This window comes from Coregonus clupeaformis, chromosome 13 (genome assembly GCF_020615455.1).
Source record: "Coregonus clupeaformis isolate EN_2021a chromosome 13, ASM2061545v1, whole genome shotgun sequence".
NCBI classification, from domain to species: Eukaryota; Metazoa; Chordata; class Actinopteri; order Salmoniformes; family Salmonidae; genus Coregonus; species Coregonus clupeaformis.
The window spans coordinates 34,565,149-34,581,495 of record NC_059204.1 but is presented as its reverse complement, the minus strand read 5'-3'; the positions used below and the strand labels follow the sequence as shown (position 1 = coordinate 34,581,495).

Sequence of the window (16,347 nt, the reverse complement as noted above, 5' to 3'; positions counted from 1 at the left end):
AACTTCAGTGAAATCAGTACCTTTCAATGCTAACATTTCACACTTTGAAAAAGTTGTAGGGTAACAAAACGTGAAGTATTTTTAAATATTCTGAGAATGTAAGTGAAAAGTTGGCCTGTTCTGGGAATGTTAATTTTTAGGTTGCAGGGAGGTTCTGAGAATGTTTTACTATGGTTCCCTGAAAAGTTTTCCTGTGCAGTTTTATTATAGGTTTTGGTGTTTTTTAAATAACTTCCTTTAAACTTTCACATTAAGACTTAATAACAATTCTAGTTTATTTGGGGTTAGCTTTTTTTAAACTCCAAGCACAGGACACATGGAAATCAATTAATTTATGCATATATCATGCAAACAGATTTCTTTGTGACACGTTGAGATTCAAACCTCATCTTCTGTTCTCTACCCATGGAGCTAGCGTTCTCTTTTTACGCATACAAAGCAGTTCATTTTAGTCTAGTCAAACACCCCATTTCAAAGGAAACAAGCACTCATTAAGCTCAAGTGTGGCCAGTTAGTGGGTGCGGCCACCACTCCTGAACACACTTAACAAGATAAAGAATAGTTTTGTTGATGCTGAGAACTGAATGTATATATTTTTTAAATAACATTCTTAGAATGTTCTCTGAACGTTACATTTTTTGTATATGGAAAGTTTTATTAATGTTCAATGAGCAATTTGAAAACACGACTTTAAATAGAACCATGAGGAAACCTGTAGGAAACGTTATGCTGAAGTACTGAAATTACCACAGAAAAATGTTCTTAACTTTTCTCTGGGAATGTTCTCAAATAGTTAAATGTCAAACCAGTTGGAGAACGTTCCTAGAACATTAGCAAAATTGAAATATTTGAACTTTTACGAAACATTCTGTTAAAGGAACGACATACAACAACAACAAAAGTCATTAAGCCAAGCAACTATGTTGCACCATTCCCAGAAAGTTGTGGGAACGTTGCATGCAAAATAACCATAGGACAACCACGCTGTCACGAAGCTCTAAGAAACATATGGTTCTCAGAATGCTGGAGCCGGCGCGAGATATGGCTCGGAAAACGTACCTCAATCCAGGGATGAGAAATGCGTTGTACTCTGAATTGTCCCATTATCCCAACTGTTACACTGAGAAGATTGAACAACTGCTAGTTTTCAAGTTAACTGCCATTTTCGTCCTCATGCTAGTGTGACCGGTGTAGATGAGAAGATTGCAGTAAAAATGTATAATGTACAGTATAGCGTATGGGCCTGGGATAGCCAACTTTCAAAAATGACAACCAGGCATTATGTGCACTTACGAGCAAAGCTAACCATGGACAGTAAATATCGTCAACATAACTAGACAAACAAAAACACGTGACATACCTGATCAAGAAACAAACAACATCCATAAATGAAATGGACCACGAGTGGCGCAGTGACCGGGAGACCCATGGGCAGCGCACAATTGGTCCAGCGTTGTCCAAGGTAAGGGAGGTTTTGGCCGGCAGGGATGTGTACATGTACAGCATTCACAAATCAACAGATAAAAAGTTCATAAATGCATAAAATCACAATGTATTGGTAGAAGACCATAATAGTACAATGTCAGTGACTATATAAACTCAATATCTGTGTTTCAACATATTGGATTGATGAGGATTTTCATGGGACAATTTTTCAGTAACCTCTTCCACATGGGTACAGATTTTTATGAGGGGTGTGGGGTTCTATTTTCTCATAACTGGAGGGATGAATAGCTTAGAAGGAATGCATTGGTGATTAAACATATAAGGTTTGTACTGTACTGATATAAATTGTTTCACATAACAAGCTGTGATTCATGTGAGGAACGTTAGGGGGTAGGATGAGATAAGAACTTATGTCTCAAAATACTAGACTACACTGCTTCTTTGTGATCTGTGAACCGTCCAAGGACGTGTACTGCAAAAGTGCTGACTTTCTGGATAAGTTGCAAAACAACTAGATGCCTGGCAACAGTGTGCAACAGTGGAGCGCCAAGGGGGCTGGGACCAGCCTGTGCGCCAACGGATTGGCTGAGTAAGTCTAAACCACGCTCAGTCTCTACTCTGATTGGCCAGCAGGGAGCGGGAACTATCTCTGTCAGAGTATTTTAAGAAGAACTCATAACAATGGCTTAGTTCTCTGTCTGCCCTGCGTGGTATTTCAGTGAGCCCGTATACGAACCATCATACTTATCATACATACATTTTGCATATAATAAATGTAGCTTGGATTGAATATCTCTTGATTATGTTTTCTCTTATTCCAATACCAGATTTGAATTACGCAAGCAATTTCTAACAGGGGGTATACAGAAGGAAGTGTGCGACATTAAAAGGGCACTTACAACAACAAAAGGAATGTACACTAATATCAGGCATGGGAACTATTTCGATTTTGTGTAATTATACATGAAATTCAACATTTGTTACACTAGCTAGCAGTAGCCATTATGTAATGGTACATCGCGTTGAGCAACAAAGGAGCTGATTGGCTGACATTGTCATTCCAAAATGGCTGCTGTGGCTTCTGCTACCTAATATGAGAACAAAAAGGGCAGTTGTCTGGAAGAACAAGCAGTCGTTCAATCTTCTCAGTTGGGATAATGGGACAATTCGGAGTACACCGCATTTGTTATCTCTGGATTGAGGTACTTCTTCCGAGCCATATCTCGCGCCAGCTCCACGGAGTCTTAATCTAAACAGGAAGCCTGTCCGACCCCAGTGCAACTATAAACAAGCATAGGGTCTGAATTTATTCTGGATAGTTAATAGGTAGAGAGAGTGGGGTGTTTTAAGTACCTGGGAACCATCATGGACAGCACATTCTCTTTAACGACAACACATCAATAAAAAAAGACAACAAAGACAACTGAATGTCAACACCCGGATACTCTCCAACTACTACACCTGCCATATAGAGAGTGTGCTGACTTTCTGTTTCCTAGCCTGGTACGGTGGGCTGTTAGTATCTAACAAGGGAATCCTCAGGAGAACTGTGAACCTGGGGTCCAAGCTCTGCGGGCTGCAGTGCAGGTGGCTTCAGGACCTCTATGATAGATGGGCAATTAAGGGACAAGGCCAAGCGCATCACGAGGACCCCACACACAATCTTGCCCAATGTTTTGAGCTGCTGCCCTCCGGAAGGAGATATAAGGTCCCACTGTTCAGCAAGAATAGGAGCAGGGCAAGTTACATTCCGGCAGCCATCAGGCTTTTAACAGAGGGAACACATTGCCCTGCTCCTATTCTTGCTGAACAGTGGGACCTTATATCTCCTTCCGGAGGGCAGCAGTTCAAAACATTGGGCAAGCTTGTCAACCTCTACATGCGCTTGGCCAGATGGAGGCCCAATACATGCTCATACAATAGGCTGCAGAGACTCTAAAGCCTTGTTCACACTGCAGGCCTTAATGCTCAAATCAGTTTTGTTTTTCCAAATCCGTTTTAGACTACTGACTGTCCAGACAGCAAGTTACAAGTGACTAAATCTGATGTGTGTGTGTTCAGACAACAGTCATTTGCTGACAAGGCTGCGCTAGTTGTCATAGTAATGACAGTTGTGTGTGTGCAGTGGTGTAGGCTGATTGGTGGTGGTGCTTGTGCTTCCTATCACTCAGAAGTTATGTAGCATGCTAAGGTGACAACAATGCCTGCCATGGATGTTTCCCAGTTGCTTTGAATGTTCAAAATCATAGGGTAAGAACACTTTTAAAGCCTCAAAGGATAAGATGATCCAACTTTCAAAACAGGTACTTTTTGGCTAGCCACAGCAGTCAACTAACTAGATAGGTAGCTGTTTAGCTTTCTAGCACATTCACTCATTTGTTTGTAAACAATTAACAAGCTAGTTAGCTACCACATGTTCTTGTCAAACTGTCAACAGAGTAGCTAGCAAGCAACAAGATATGCCGAATAACAGTCTAAAAACCTTGACATCAGAAGAGTTACAGGGTGTGTTAAGTGGTGATGTCCCATCTTTTCAGGTTGAGGGCATGAGGTAGGAATAAATAGATTTAAATAGTGGAGTAGGGTGGTGTTAATTTAAAAATATATAACATTATTTGAATTTGTGAGTGTAGTGTTAGATGGTAGGGTATTTCTTTATTTTTATTTTATTTTTCAAGCAAAATGTAAGGGAGTTGTACTCCAGTCTAGTAGGTGGCGGTAATGCAACATATTGGATGCCAACTGCCGTTACAGCTCATCAACAAGAAGAAAACCTCATCGAAGAAGAATAAGTATTTCCGGGATAACGATAAAACGCAGACAGGAAAACGTGTTTTGGACTGCACCTTCAGATGTAGATAGTAGAAAGTTCCAGAAACAGCAAAGGAACAGTTTGTTTATCAACAAGTCTCTTGAAGTGGAAAAATGTCAGTCATAGCAGAGGAAAATGTCCGTGGCACTGGAGGTAGTGTTTTCAAGGAGATCAGTGCTGATGACGAAGACAATCAACCCACCGAAATTGAGAGTCTGTGCATGAATTGTTACCAAAATGTAAGTCGATCGCTAACTAACTCACTGATTAGTTAATTGAACGTATGGGCTTGTCTATATCGCTGTATGATTGACTCATCTAACATGTTGTGTTCTCCCCATTTTTGTAGGGAATGACACGTATTCTTCTTACGAAGATTCCTTTCTTCAAAGAAGTTATCATCAGTTCTTTCACCTGCCCCAACTGCAGCTGGTCGAACACTGAAATCCAATCAGCTGGTCGCATACAGGATCAAGGCATCGCCTACACACTCAAAGTCAAGTCAAAACAGGTAGTCTACGTAGGATGTAGTTCCTTTCCCAGGCATGTGCTGAACCACTGACAAGTAACTGCGTAGGCTATGAGATGTAGCTAGCCTGAGTGCCAGTCTGTTTGTATCATGCCACTCATTGTCAAGGCAAAATAGCAATGGAGTTGGCATTGACAAGAAGGAACCTGCAAGTAAGTGTTTCGTTGGACGATGTATACCATGCGTATCCCGTACATACGACTAATGAAACTTGAAACATTGGCAAGAGCAGAAACAGATCCAGGACGAGGCTAGCCCAGATGCGTTTGTTACGCAGTGTGGGCTAGCCTACTCCTTTACCATCCAATACATTATGTTAAGCGGTAAACTGGCTCTGGCAGCTAAAACAGCCTCATACTCATCTAAACTGAAATCTATTCTCAATTGCGATATGTCAATCAAATCAAATTTTATTGGTCACATACACATATTTAGCAGATGTTGTACACATATTTAGCAGATGTTGTTGCGGGTGTTCCTAGCTCCAACAGTGCAGTAGTATCTAACAATTCACAACAATACACATCTAAAAGTAAAATAATGGAATTAAGAAATATATAAATATTAGGATGAGCAATGTCGGCGTGGCATTGACTAAAATACAGTAGAATAGAATACAGGATATACATGAGATGAGTAAAGCAGTATGTAAACATTATTTAAAGTGACGAGTGTTCCATTATTAAAGTGGCCAGTGATTCCGTGTCTGTATATAGGGCAGCAGCCTCTAAGGTGCAGGGTTGAGTAACTGGGTGGTAGCCCTCTAATGATGGCTCTTTAACAATCTGATGGCCTTGAGATAGAAGCTGTTTTTCAGTCTCTGTCCCATCTTTGACGCATTAAACACTTCTATGAATACTTTATTATCACATCAAAATAATTGTACAAATGCGATATATACACTTACTGTTGAAACAGTTGCAGCCGATAGCATTTTTAACACTTTTCTAGCGTCCTTCCTTTACACACTTGTTTGGAGAAAGGGGTGTGGCAAATTTCCACTGATTTACCTAAGTCTCAGACTTGTTTCCAGCTCCATACCTTCTCACTAAGCAGCTGTTGACGCTGACGTTGATTATGCTCTTCACAAGTCTTTAGTGTCACACTCTGTGATGGAAACAGTTCCCAAAATATAACACTAGAGCAAACATTAACATAATCACTGGCAACACACTGGTGCTGTAATGGAAAAACCGTGCAACACATCCATTGGAAATATTGCCATGTGGGATTCTGTTAAAATCAAGAACAACAGCTTTTTCACCTTGTCTGCTTGGGGATTCAAACCATCAAGCTTTCTGTTACTGGCCCAACGCTCTAACCCAGGGGTGTCAAACTCATTCCATGGAGGGCATAGTGTCAGTGGGTTTTTCCTTTCAAATAAGACCTAGACAACCAAGTGAGGGGAGTTCTTCACCAATTAGTGACCTTAATTAATCAATCAAGTACAAGGGGGGAGCGAAAACCTGCAGACACTCGGCCCTCCGTGGAATGAGTTTGACACGTGCTCTAACCGTTAGGCTACCTGCCATGTATAGTGACTTTACCTTTTTTGTTTTTTTTAAATTCTTTCTCGACGATATGAAAGTAAAGTTGTCCCGTGTAGCTCAGTTGGTAGAGCATGGCGTTTGCAACGCCAGGGTTGTGGGTTCGTTTCCCACAGGGGGCCAGTATGAAAATGTATGCACTCACTAACTGTAAGTCGCTCTGGATAAGAGCGTCTGCTAAATGACTAAAATGTAAATGTGAAATGTTTCCTATACAAAACCGGCTGCACGGGCAATGTGTACAACAGTCCCTCCCGACACTCTGTCTAAACTGTATTGGTAACGTTTAGACAGAGCGTCGGTACTGTTGTACACATTGGCCGTGCCGTCGTCAATCCTTCCCATGAGAACATAGGCCCAGACTAGCTTCAGCACACCTTTTTGATTTATATAGCTAGCTAAGAAAGAAAACAATGTATTATATTATTTTATTAATCTTGTATTAGATATTTAGTCTGTTTTGTCATCTCATTTCGTAGGATATGAATCGAGAAGTTGTCAAAGCGGACAGTGCAACCACCAGAATCCCAGAACTGGATTTTGAAATCCCCCCATACACACAGAAGGGCTGTAAGTACTCACTCAGCTTTTATTGATTTGGAAAACAATATTCACTCTTCATGCATACATGCCGCTGTCATGTTGCCACTCATATTTTGTTGGCCTGATAATTGCTAGCCTATTTTGTAGCCTGATAATTGCTAGCCTGGTCCCAGATCTAGAAAATTGCCACTAATCTAGAAAATCCAATATACTGGCTTTTACTGCTGAGATTCCTCTTAGCTTTTTTTACTGGGATCATTTGTATATTTTATTTATACACAGGGGTGCACATAACTGGTACGCAAGCGCGACAAAAAACAGGAATGCGTAATGCCACTTGTGTTACTACGCACCTTTGCGTACATGACCGATCTTCTCATCTAACCTTACACATGACATGTTGCTTGTCAACTACTGTCAGGGATGTCCAAAAAGCAACAGACATTAAGCAGCTTCTTTGGCGTTTCGCCACCTACAAAGAAACACCAACTGGAGCCAGAGCCGAAGAAAATAATTTGTTCGGAAAAGTGGCTCCAAGATGTGCAGTGGCTTGAAGGTAATGATGAGCGCACTGAAATGTGGTGCAAGATTTGCCGCTCAAATCCACATCTAGCAGACAAAACAGGTGCATTTTATAAAGGCTCAAAGAATTTCAACCATCCTTTATTTGACAAACATGAAAAGAGCAAGGAGCACACGAATGTGGCGCAAGCCATTGCTAATAAACAAGCTAGCCGAGAAGAAATGTCCAGTCGCCCACTTGCCAGATGGCGAGACAAGCTGAATGAAGAACAACGGCAAGCTCTGTTTAATATTTTTCTCCTCGCCTTCCATAAAGCTAAACAAGCACGTCCCATGTCTTCCTATTCTGAGGATGTTCCTTTACTGAAGCGGCTAGGAGTAAATGTCGGAGGTGCATATCATTCACGTGAAGGGGGCACACGGATCATGCAGAGCATCGCTCACACCATCAGCGGGGAGTTACGAGCCAAGTTGCAGTCTGCTGAATTTTGGGGGCTGCTTTTTGATGGATCTGAGGACATCACAAAAACGGAGCAGGAAATCGTTTACATTGTGTCTGTGTCCAGCAACGGAGAGTTTACTTCAGACTTTATTGGACTGATTGAATTGGGTGCTGACCGAACCGCGCAGGCCATAACAGATGGATTTGTGAGACTTTTCCAGGACACAGGCTTGGATGACTGGACAACAAAGTTGGTCGCTGTGTGCACAGACGGGGCTGCTGTCAACGTAGGTATCTACAGTGGCGTTGTGCCAAAACTCCGGCAACTTGCTGCGGTTGGAGACTCTCTTGTGCACATTCTGTGCACCGCACACACACTGGAGAATTGCGCGAAATCAGCTGATCGCAACGTTCCTTACTGTGAGACATTTAATCGCTCTGTGGTCAAGCTGCTGCAGTTTTATTTACAAAAAGGTGGAGCAAAAAAAACTGCTGCACTGAATAAGCTATGTGAAGAAAATGGGATCTCCTTTGTGAAACTGGGTAAGTTTCATAATATCAGATGGTCTGCATGGAGGCATGAAACACTGTTAAAAATATAAAAACTATTTCCAGCCATTAAAATGCAACTGGTTACAAGTGATAAGTGACTTGCAGCATATCTGCACAGAGCGTTTTCAGTGCTTTCTGTCAAACATGCTTGACATTTGCAACATTTTAAAGACCACATCCATTAGGTTTCAGAAGGAAAAGCTGACCATTGGAGAATGTAAGGATGAACTCATGGTGGCCATTGGACAGTTCACACTTCTGCTTGATGGTGAAAGCCACAGGGCACACACTGTTTCCAATGCTGATGCTGACAGAGACAAGACACACTTACTCAGGGGGTTAATTGAAGAGTTTGAAATCAGATATGACTCCCTCAAGTCATGTGATCATTTCTTAGTATTTGATCCTTCAACATGGCCTCAGGAAATGCAAGACCTCCACAGTTTTGGAAACACAACAGTTTGCAGCATTCTCAAGAAATATGAGGCCACCTTGCAACTTGACAAAGATACCACTGTGACAGAATGGATGCGCTTAAAGCAGGCAGGAAAACGCCTGGGAGCCTCTTCTGTGTAGGACTTGGTCCAAATAGTAAATACAAGTAACCCAGATGCTTACTCCAACATCAACAAGGTGGTTAAGCTGTCTCTTACACTGCCTTTTAAGCAGTGCAGCTTGTGAGAGGGGATTCTCACATCTCAACATAATAAACCAAGTACAGATCTCGTCTGTCACATGCTCGTCTCTCAGCCCTGAAGCACATTCACCTGTCAAAGCAGACCACAGAGACATTTGACCCAAAGCCTGCTGTTGACCTGTGGATGGAGACAGCTAATCGGAGGCTCAACCAAGGACGGGGAGGTGCAGCATCTTCATCATCTACCATGCAGGAAGCTGAAGCAGAGGACAGTGGTGGCGGCACTGAGGAGGACAGTGAGGAAGACTGCACTTAAGACCACGCTACATATGGGGTGAGTACCAGACACCATCTGCTGGTACTCACCTGAGTAACTCACTGAATAAGTTATGTGCACTCCTGTTTATATACACATTTGCCAAAGGCAGGAGTGTTGAAGGCTAAACTTGACCTAATTAATCCAACTGTTGTATTAAGTTAAGCTTTGTTTACTTAGAGGAACACTTGTGCATGTAGATGTACAGTATCCACATGCCTCAATCCCATTCCAGCCATTAACTGTTCCTCTTGCTCCCCAGCACTCTCTACCATCGAAGGCCTCTTAGACCGTGCAGTTGCAGGGTTGGAGCAAGACCAGCCACTAAGAAATGTATAAGCTTTGTTTACTTTGATTATACCAAATGCAATTCACTGCTTGTTGTTGACTAAAATCATGTTAACTCTTGAAGGCAACTGCACCAGAAGTTGCTGTAAAGATTGATGAGTTCATTGATAAATTGAAGAAGTTGAAAGAAGGTGAAAGTGGATTCACACTGGTAAGTCCAATTTTATCGCCCCAGCCTCATCTGTGTACAAGATTAAAGTTACATGAATTGAACGTTTCTGGCAATACAATCAAGGCACAGGTTTAATCAGAACTACAAATGTTTATTTGTATTTATTTTTTACTCTGGATTTCTTTCAGAATGATCCTCTGTTTAAGATACATGAGTATGTGTGTTGTAGGTCATTGATGATCCATCTGGGAACAGTTTTGTGGAGAACCCTTTTGCTCCGCAGAAAGATGAGGCTCTCTCGGTCAGCCACTACAAGAGAACACCCCAACAGGACGCCCAGTTAGGAATAAAGGCGAGTGGTTTGACTTCGACACATCACAACTCTCCTGTAAGGGGACATGTCTGTTTTAGAAAGGCAGTGCCTCAGATGCTGTCCTCATGACGTTGCCCTCATGATGTCTTGTGCCAATGTGTGTGGAATCATCACAGGGTAGAAAAAAAACAAAACAATATTTTATAATTTGACCCATGTTCATCAGTAGAAACTTATCTAGCATAAAAATGTTTTTTTTTTGCGTAGGCTGAAAAAGAGGAGGATGAGGAGGAAAAGCCCAGTAATGACATTGACAGTATGAGAAATGAGGTGGGATTTCCAGACATTTTGCATCACAATTTAGATTTTGAGTTTTTCCTCAATAATTGACCCTTGAGTAATATACCTTATTTTATCCCTCAGGTGTTGACGTTTAATACAAATTGTCCAGAGTGCAATGCCCCAGCCTCGACAAACATGAAGCTTGTCCGTATCCTGTCCAGTCGGGTTGGTTGTCCCCAGCAGTGGTGTAGTGGAAGGTTAAGGCACGTAAATGCCATTTACACCTTTTTTTATTTTGCGCAACCATTCCTCTCCTTTTGCAGGAAAATTCATTGTAAGTATAGGTAGTGGTACTTTACTCACCACAAATGGCGATCAGCATTAACCCACCAATTTTTTACAACTACATCACTGGTCCCCAGTAGTGTCCTATGATAACGATGGTGTAGAATGGATTTATTGTTTTTGTTCTCTATTTTACCCCCTTTTTCTCCCCAATTTCATGATATCCAATTGCGATCCAAATATGATCTTGTCTCATCGTGGCAACTCCCCAATGGGCTCGGGAGAGGCGAAGGTCGAGTCATGCGTTCTCCGAAAGATGACACGCCAAACCGCACTTCTTAACACCCGCCCACTTAACCCAGAAGCCAGCCACACCAATGTGCCGGAGGAAACACTGTTCAACTGACAACTGAAGTTAGCCTACAGGCACCCGGCCTGCCACAAGGAGTCACTAGAGCACGATAAGCCAAGTAAAGCCCCCTCCCGGCAAAACCCTCCCCTAACCCAATTGTGGGTTATTGGGCCAATTGTGCGCTGCCTATGGGACTCCCAGTCACTGCCGGTTGTGACACAGCCTGGGATCGAACCCGGGGTCTGTAGTGACGCCTCAAGCACTGCGATGCAGTGCCTTAGACCGCTGCTCCACTCGGGAGACCAGGCGTAGAATGTTTCATTTTGCAAGGTTTAGGTATCCTCCTTTACAATTCCTCAGAAATCCCCCATTTCAAAGAAGTCATTATCATGGCAACAAACTGTGATGACTGTGGACATCGAACCAACGAAGTAAGTGTCCTCTTTTTTTAAATTAAGTAATTGTTAGGCACATGTATTTATTTTCAAGGCATATTCACAGATATTGCAAATATCCTAATATGAATGCATTCCAACTTGACAATCTACTCTGTGGGTAAGGTGAAATCTGGTGGAGCCACAGAAGAGCTGGGCACCAAGATAACCCTTCACCTCACTGACGTGTCTGACATGTCCAGAGATCTTCTCAAGGTAGCCCCCTCCATTGTACTTCCTGTCTTTTTATCTGGCATTCACTAGTTACCTTTTACTGTTGCGTCAACCTGGTCCCAGGTCTGTTTGTGCTTTTGTAAATTCCATTACTACCATTGTCAAGCCAAACAATGTTTGGCATGACAATGAGTGACAAGGAGTTTGCATGATAGCACAAACAGACTGGTACTTAGGCTACCTTTGCATGGCACAAAGTTCATAGCACCCATGCCAAATGGAGCTCATAATATGAATAGTATACTGTCGTGATTGAGGTGGCTCAGGTATTTGTTGACCTGTCTTCAGAGTTTGGGTCTTTTCCTAATCAATTCCTGTCAGTAATGGAACATGGAATTTTTTCACAGGAGAACTATTATATTCCTGAATCAGGATGGAGTTGACTCAACCATGTTTGTGTTTGTGCAGTCGGAGACGTGTAGCATCCTCATACCTGAGCTGGAGTTTGAGTTGGGGATGGCAGCTGTCGGTGGCAAATTCACCACCTTGGAGGGACTCCTCAAAGACATCAAAGATCTGGTGAGCGCTTTATTCAGATCAGGGCTGCCCAACCCTCTTCCTGGAGATCTACCATCCTGTGGGTTTTCAGTCCAACCCTAATTTAACACCTGATTCTACTTATTAGCTGCTCAACAATACCTTAACTAGCTGAATCAGATATGCTAAATTAGGGTTGGACTGAACCTACAGGACAGTAGATCTCCAGGAAGAGGGTTGGGCAGCCCTGATTCAGACCGTTGAGAAGTAGAGGGGGGAAATGGGTGAAGGGGAGACACAGTAGGAAGGGTGCACACGGATTGAACTCCAGTCTCCAGTGGAGTGTTGTATATGTTTTAATGCTGTTTGTGTTACCTCTAGTCCACGGACTCTGCACCTGGGAATCACTGTTGGCTTGGATACCTTTGCCATGGCTGATGTGCTGTCATTCGAAGGTCCTTGTGGGATACTGTGTCTGCTGATTTCGTTTTCATCTTTTTAATTAGTGACTGATTTAGACCTGTGAAGCCAGGTGTGGCCAATCATTGACATTAATTGATTAGTTAAATACTAGGGAGAAACCAAAACCAGAAGGACTGCCATCCTCAAGGATTTAAGTTGTGCACCCCTGTTCTACGGTCTTTTCACTGTGGACTCTAGCTATATTGTATTAATGTCTTCACCACCACTGTTCTGTTTTCCTCCAGATTGTTTCCAAAAACCCATTCACTTGTGGAGACAGCTCCACTTCAGATCGAACAGAGAAACTGAAGCTTTTTGGCGAGAAGATTGACAAGGTTAGAGGCATATAATCCTTGAATATCACTACTGTTTTGTTTGGAGCTAGTTTTAGTCTCACTTTACATATATAACCTTAGTGTAATTATACATCCCGAAGTATTTACACATGGAAAGTTTTTACATATTTATTTGCATTCAATTTGTGAACTAACTCAGATGAACTCTTTGGCTAATAGTCTCGCTAGAATATTTTTTTAAGAGCCATTATCTCCATTGTGAGTTTATTGCAATTCTTTTAAATTGTGAATGTTACCAACTGGTATAACGGTTGTAAAAACTAACAATGTGTATCTGCACTGTAAATGCACTATAACTACCATGTAAATATACTTTTGTAAATGTAATGTATATTGGGACCCTAGTTTTATATTTGAACTAGGGTGCATTTATTCACTTATTGTATACTGACCCTCAATCATCAAACAACTTTTAGTATGACATGATATTTAGACTAAACAAAAGCTCATGCAAGAATTTCACATATGCTGTATCTGAGAAGAATACTTTAACATGTTTGGCTTGGCAACAAATTAGTTGTTGAATGCAGAACAGTCAGGCACCCATGCCGAAACTGTTGTATCTCAAAGTAATAATAATAATATGCCATTTAGCAGACGCTTTTATCCAAAGCGACATACAGTCATGCGTGCATACATTTTTGTGTATGGGTGGTCCCGGGGATCGAACCCACTACCTTGGCGTTACAAGCGCCGTGCTCTACCAGCTGAGCTACAGAGGACACACAAGTGTAATGGAGGCTGAGTGGGACTTTAAAACGGCTCTTCTTTTGAAAAATACTGTAGATCATGGCGGGAGAAATGGATGTGCACATCGTTCTCGACGACCCTGCAGGGAACAGCTATCTCCAGGTAAAAGACACACTCCTTTCTCAGATGTCTAAGGTTCAACGCATCGTCTCCTCTCAGTTGATTAATTTGTAATGAATTGGAATTCATTTGTGTCGTGTTTGTCTGCAGAACGTCTATGCCCCTGACCCAGACCCAGAGATGACAACTGAGAAGTACACCAGGACCTTTGAGCAGAATGAAGACCTTGGTCTCAATGATATGAAGACAGAGGGATATCAGGAGTAAGGACATCTGCAGCAGTAGAAAGGTTGATCTTACAAAAACAACGCATCCCATAAATTTAATTTAAGAGATTTGCCCTCACTGAAGTTGCTGACTCACAAGGACATACACTCCAGATGTCTTAGTTTTGATATTTGGTTTGATATATGGTTGAAAATTTGAAATATACATTATTTAAAAGGAAACGCTCAATATGGTGTTTATAATTTGATTAGAAAAGTATAAAAAAAGAGAAATGCACAAACATCCAGTTTATTAATTATCCAATTTAAATAATTTGTTTGTGTATTCACATCTCTGGTTGGAAATGTGGTTCTGATTCAGTGGAATTGACCTTTTTAATTTATGTTCTTTTCAATGGGAATAAATAAACTAAGAATACACATGGCTGCTTTGTATTTTTTTTTGGGTGTGGCTTCTTTCCTATGTTCAATGTACAGTATGTGTTATATAGATCTGTAAACTTATAGAATTCAGTACCACAATCTTCAATTATAATAACACTGCATAAATGCCCACAGATCTGAAAAGAACCAATTCTAGATTAATTTCAATGTGGTGTCCTTAGTTCATGCGCCCTGATTGAAAATTCCCGGATTGTGAAAACAAACTAGACTGATTACGTTTATGCGCGTTGCTTTATACCACTACATAACATTTATTGAAATAAAAAAAATCAAATTTATATTTGACTGACCTCAAGATGTTACATTGTTTAGCAAAAAATGTGTTCATAAACTACTACTGAATAAAAACAAACCCAATATTGTTCCATATAGGCCTACAATAAAATCTCTGTGGCGTTATTCACCCCACCCTCAAATGCGCCAGCATAGTCCAGATCCAAGAGACCACAGTGGCGAAATTGTTATTTTATACGAAAAATGTCACTTCAATTGCGACGACATACATTTATATGAATGGTCCAAATAGTAAACGATGGTGGGTAGGCTACGCATTGAGAAGGAAAAAATAAGCATTGTCCATCTGCAAGCATCCCTTTATCAGGTAGTGCTGGCATTAAAAATGAGGCTCTATACAGAAGTGTGTGTGGCTCTTAAAGGAGCTCAGCTTTGTTGTGATATTTACTGTCTAAGCTGGTTATTTGCTCTTTGCTGGTTTTTCAGTCTTCTTGGGTAGGAGGATAGCCTGAATGTTAGGCAATACTTCTCCTTCCGCGATGGTGAAGCCACCTAAAAGCTTGTTGAGTTCCTCGTCGTTGCGGACAGCCAGCTGAAGGTGGCGGGGGATGATCCTGGTCTTCTTATTATCCTTTGCAGCGTTGCCAGCCAACTCGAGGATCTCAGCCGTTAGGTATTCCAGCACAGCAGCCAAATACACAGGAGCTCCGGCACCGACACGCTCTGCATAGTTGCCTTTGCGCAGTAACGATAGTTACCGGAGTGTAACTCCAGTTCTCTGCTCCTATTGGTTTACCCCGCTGCCTAGGCAGCGAACAGCCTGAGACAAAATTATGCACACACCTGCAGCCAATAGGAGTACAGGTGTCCCTATAAGAGGGGACGCTTCCCCTCAATCAGCCTCCCGAGAAATTATCTTCAGCGAGACTAGAGAGGGTCAGCAGGGCCTTAAGTCCTATGGGGCTCCGCTCCACTCATAGAACTGGAGTTACACTCCGGTAACTATCGTTCTATATCGTGGAGCTCTGCTCCTATTGGTTTAAGGTGGAGCTCAATGCTCCAAAATGTACTCCCTGCCGAGCCCAACACTTCCCATCTAAATGAAAAGGTCGGGTCCTGCAGTACTGTAACACACTGTGTCACAATATACTGCGTCCTCGGTTCAAATCTGCCCCACCTAGTCCAGTGGCATCACTAATGTCTGGTGGGCAGATAACCAGAATATGGGCAATACTAATCTGTACTAGCAGATAGATGGTACCTCAATATCCTGTTACAACAATACCGACCACTAATGGAATGACACAAAATGTCACTCTACATTGTGTACACGGTAGCCCGCCCCACTCTATCAATGAAACCCCAAAGATTAGTGGGAAAGTTGTCATGACCGGTCTAATAGTACCGTATCCAAGGTTGCTACTATTGTCCCTCATCATTCCGCCGCAACCCAGTTATTCGCTGGTGGGCAGATGTGGTCCTCTGTAGCTCAGCTGGTAGAGCACGGCGCTTGTAACGCTAAGGTAGTGGGTTCGATCCCCGGGACCACCCATACACACAAAAAATGTGTATGCACGCATGATGCTAAATGGCTTATTATTATTATTATTATTATCAATACATGCCTTCTA

The 16,347-nt window shown here is 42.0% G+C and overlaps 1 protein-coding gene across 2 annotated transcripts; it reads left to right on the top strand.

The window, feature by feature from the left end:
• The first annotated feature begins 4,198 nt into the window (after positions 1-4,198).
• On the top strand, positions 4,199-14,456 carry LOC121579299 (zinc finger protein ZPR1-like). Of its 2 annotated transcripts, XM_041893777.2 has the most exons (14): positions 4,199-4,497; positions 4,608-4,769; positions 6,814-6,904; positions 9,609-9,679; positions 9,759-9,845; positions 10,036-10,158; positions 10,387-10,449; positions 10,543-10,609; positions 11,399-11,469; positions 11,599-11,688; positions 12,115-12,225; positions 12,891-12,980; positions 13,788-13,853; positions 13,962-14,456. In XM_041893777.2, exons 1-14 carry the CDS (start codon positions 4,372-4,374, stop codon positions 14,076-14,078), a joined length of 1,335 nt encoding a protein of 444 aa, XP_041749711.1. In that variant the 5' UTR covers positions 4,199-4,371; the 3' UTR covers positions 14,079-14,456. The 2 variants fall into 2 exon arrangements, with proteins under 2 accessions (XP_041749711.1, XP_045080277.1); XM_045224342.1 differs by lacking the exons at positions 4,199-4,497; positions 4,608-4,769 and adding an exon at positions 4,802-4,939.
• Positions 14,457-16,347: the final 1,891 nt, after the last annotated feature.

Excerpts from the sequence above, each read along its gene's own strand:
- LOC121579299 (XM_041893777.2), top strand. The coding sequence starts at position 4,372 with ATGTCAGTCATAGCAGAGGAAAATGTCCGTGGCACTGGAGGTAGTGTT. Across the intron at positions 4,498-4,607 it reads GCATGAATTGTTACCAAAAT|GGAATGACACGTATTCTTCT; the intron begins GTAAGTCGATCG and ends CCATTTTTGTAG. Across the intron at positions 10,159-10,386 it reads ACGCCCAGTTAGGAATAAAG|GCTGAAAAAGAGGAGGATGA; the intron begins GCGAGTGGTTTG and ends TTTTTTGCGTAG.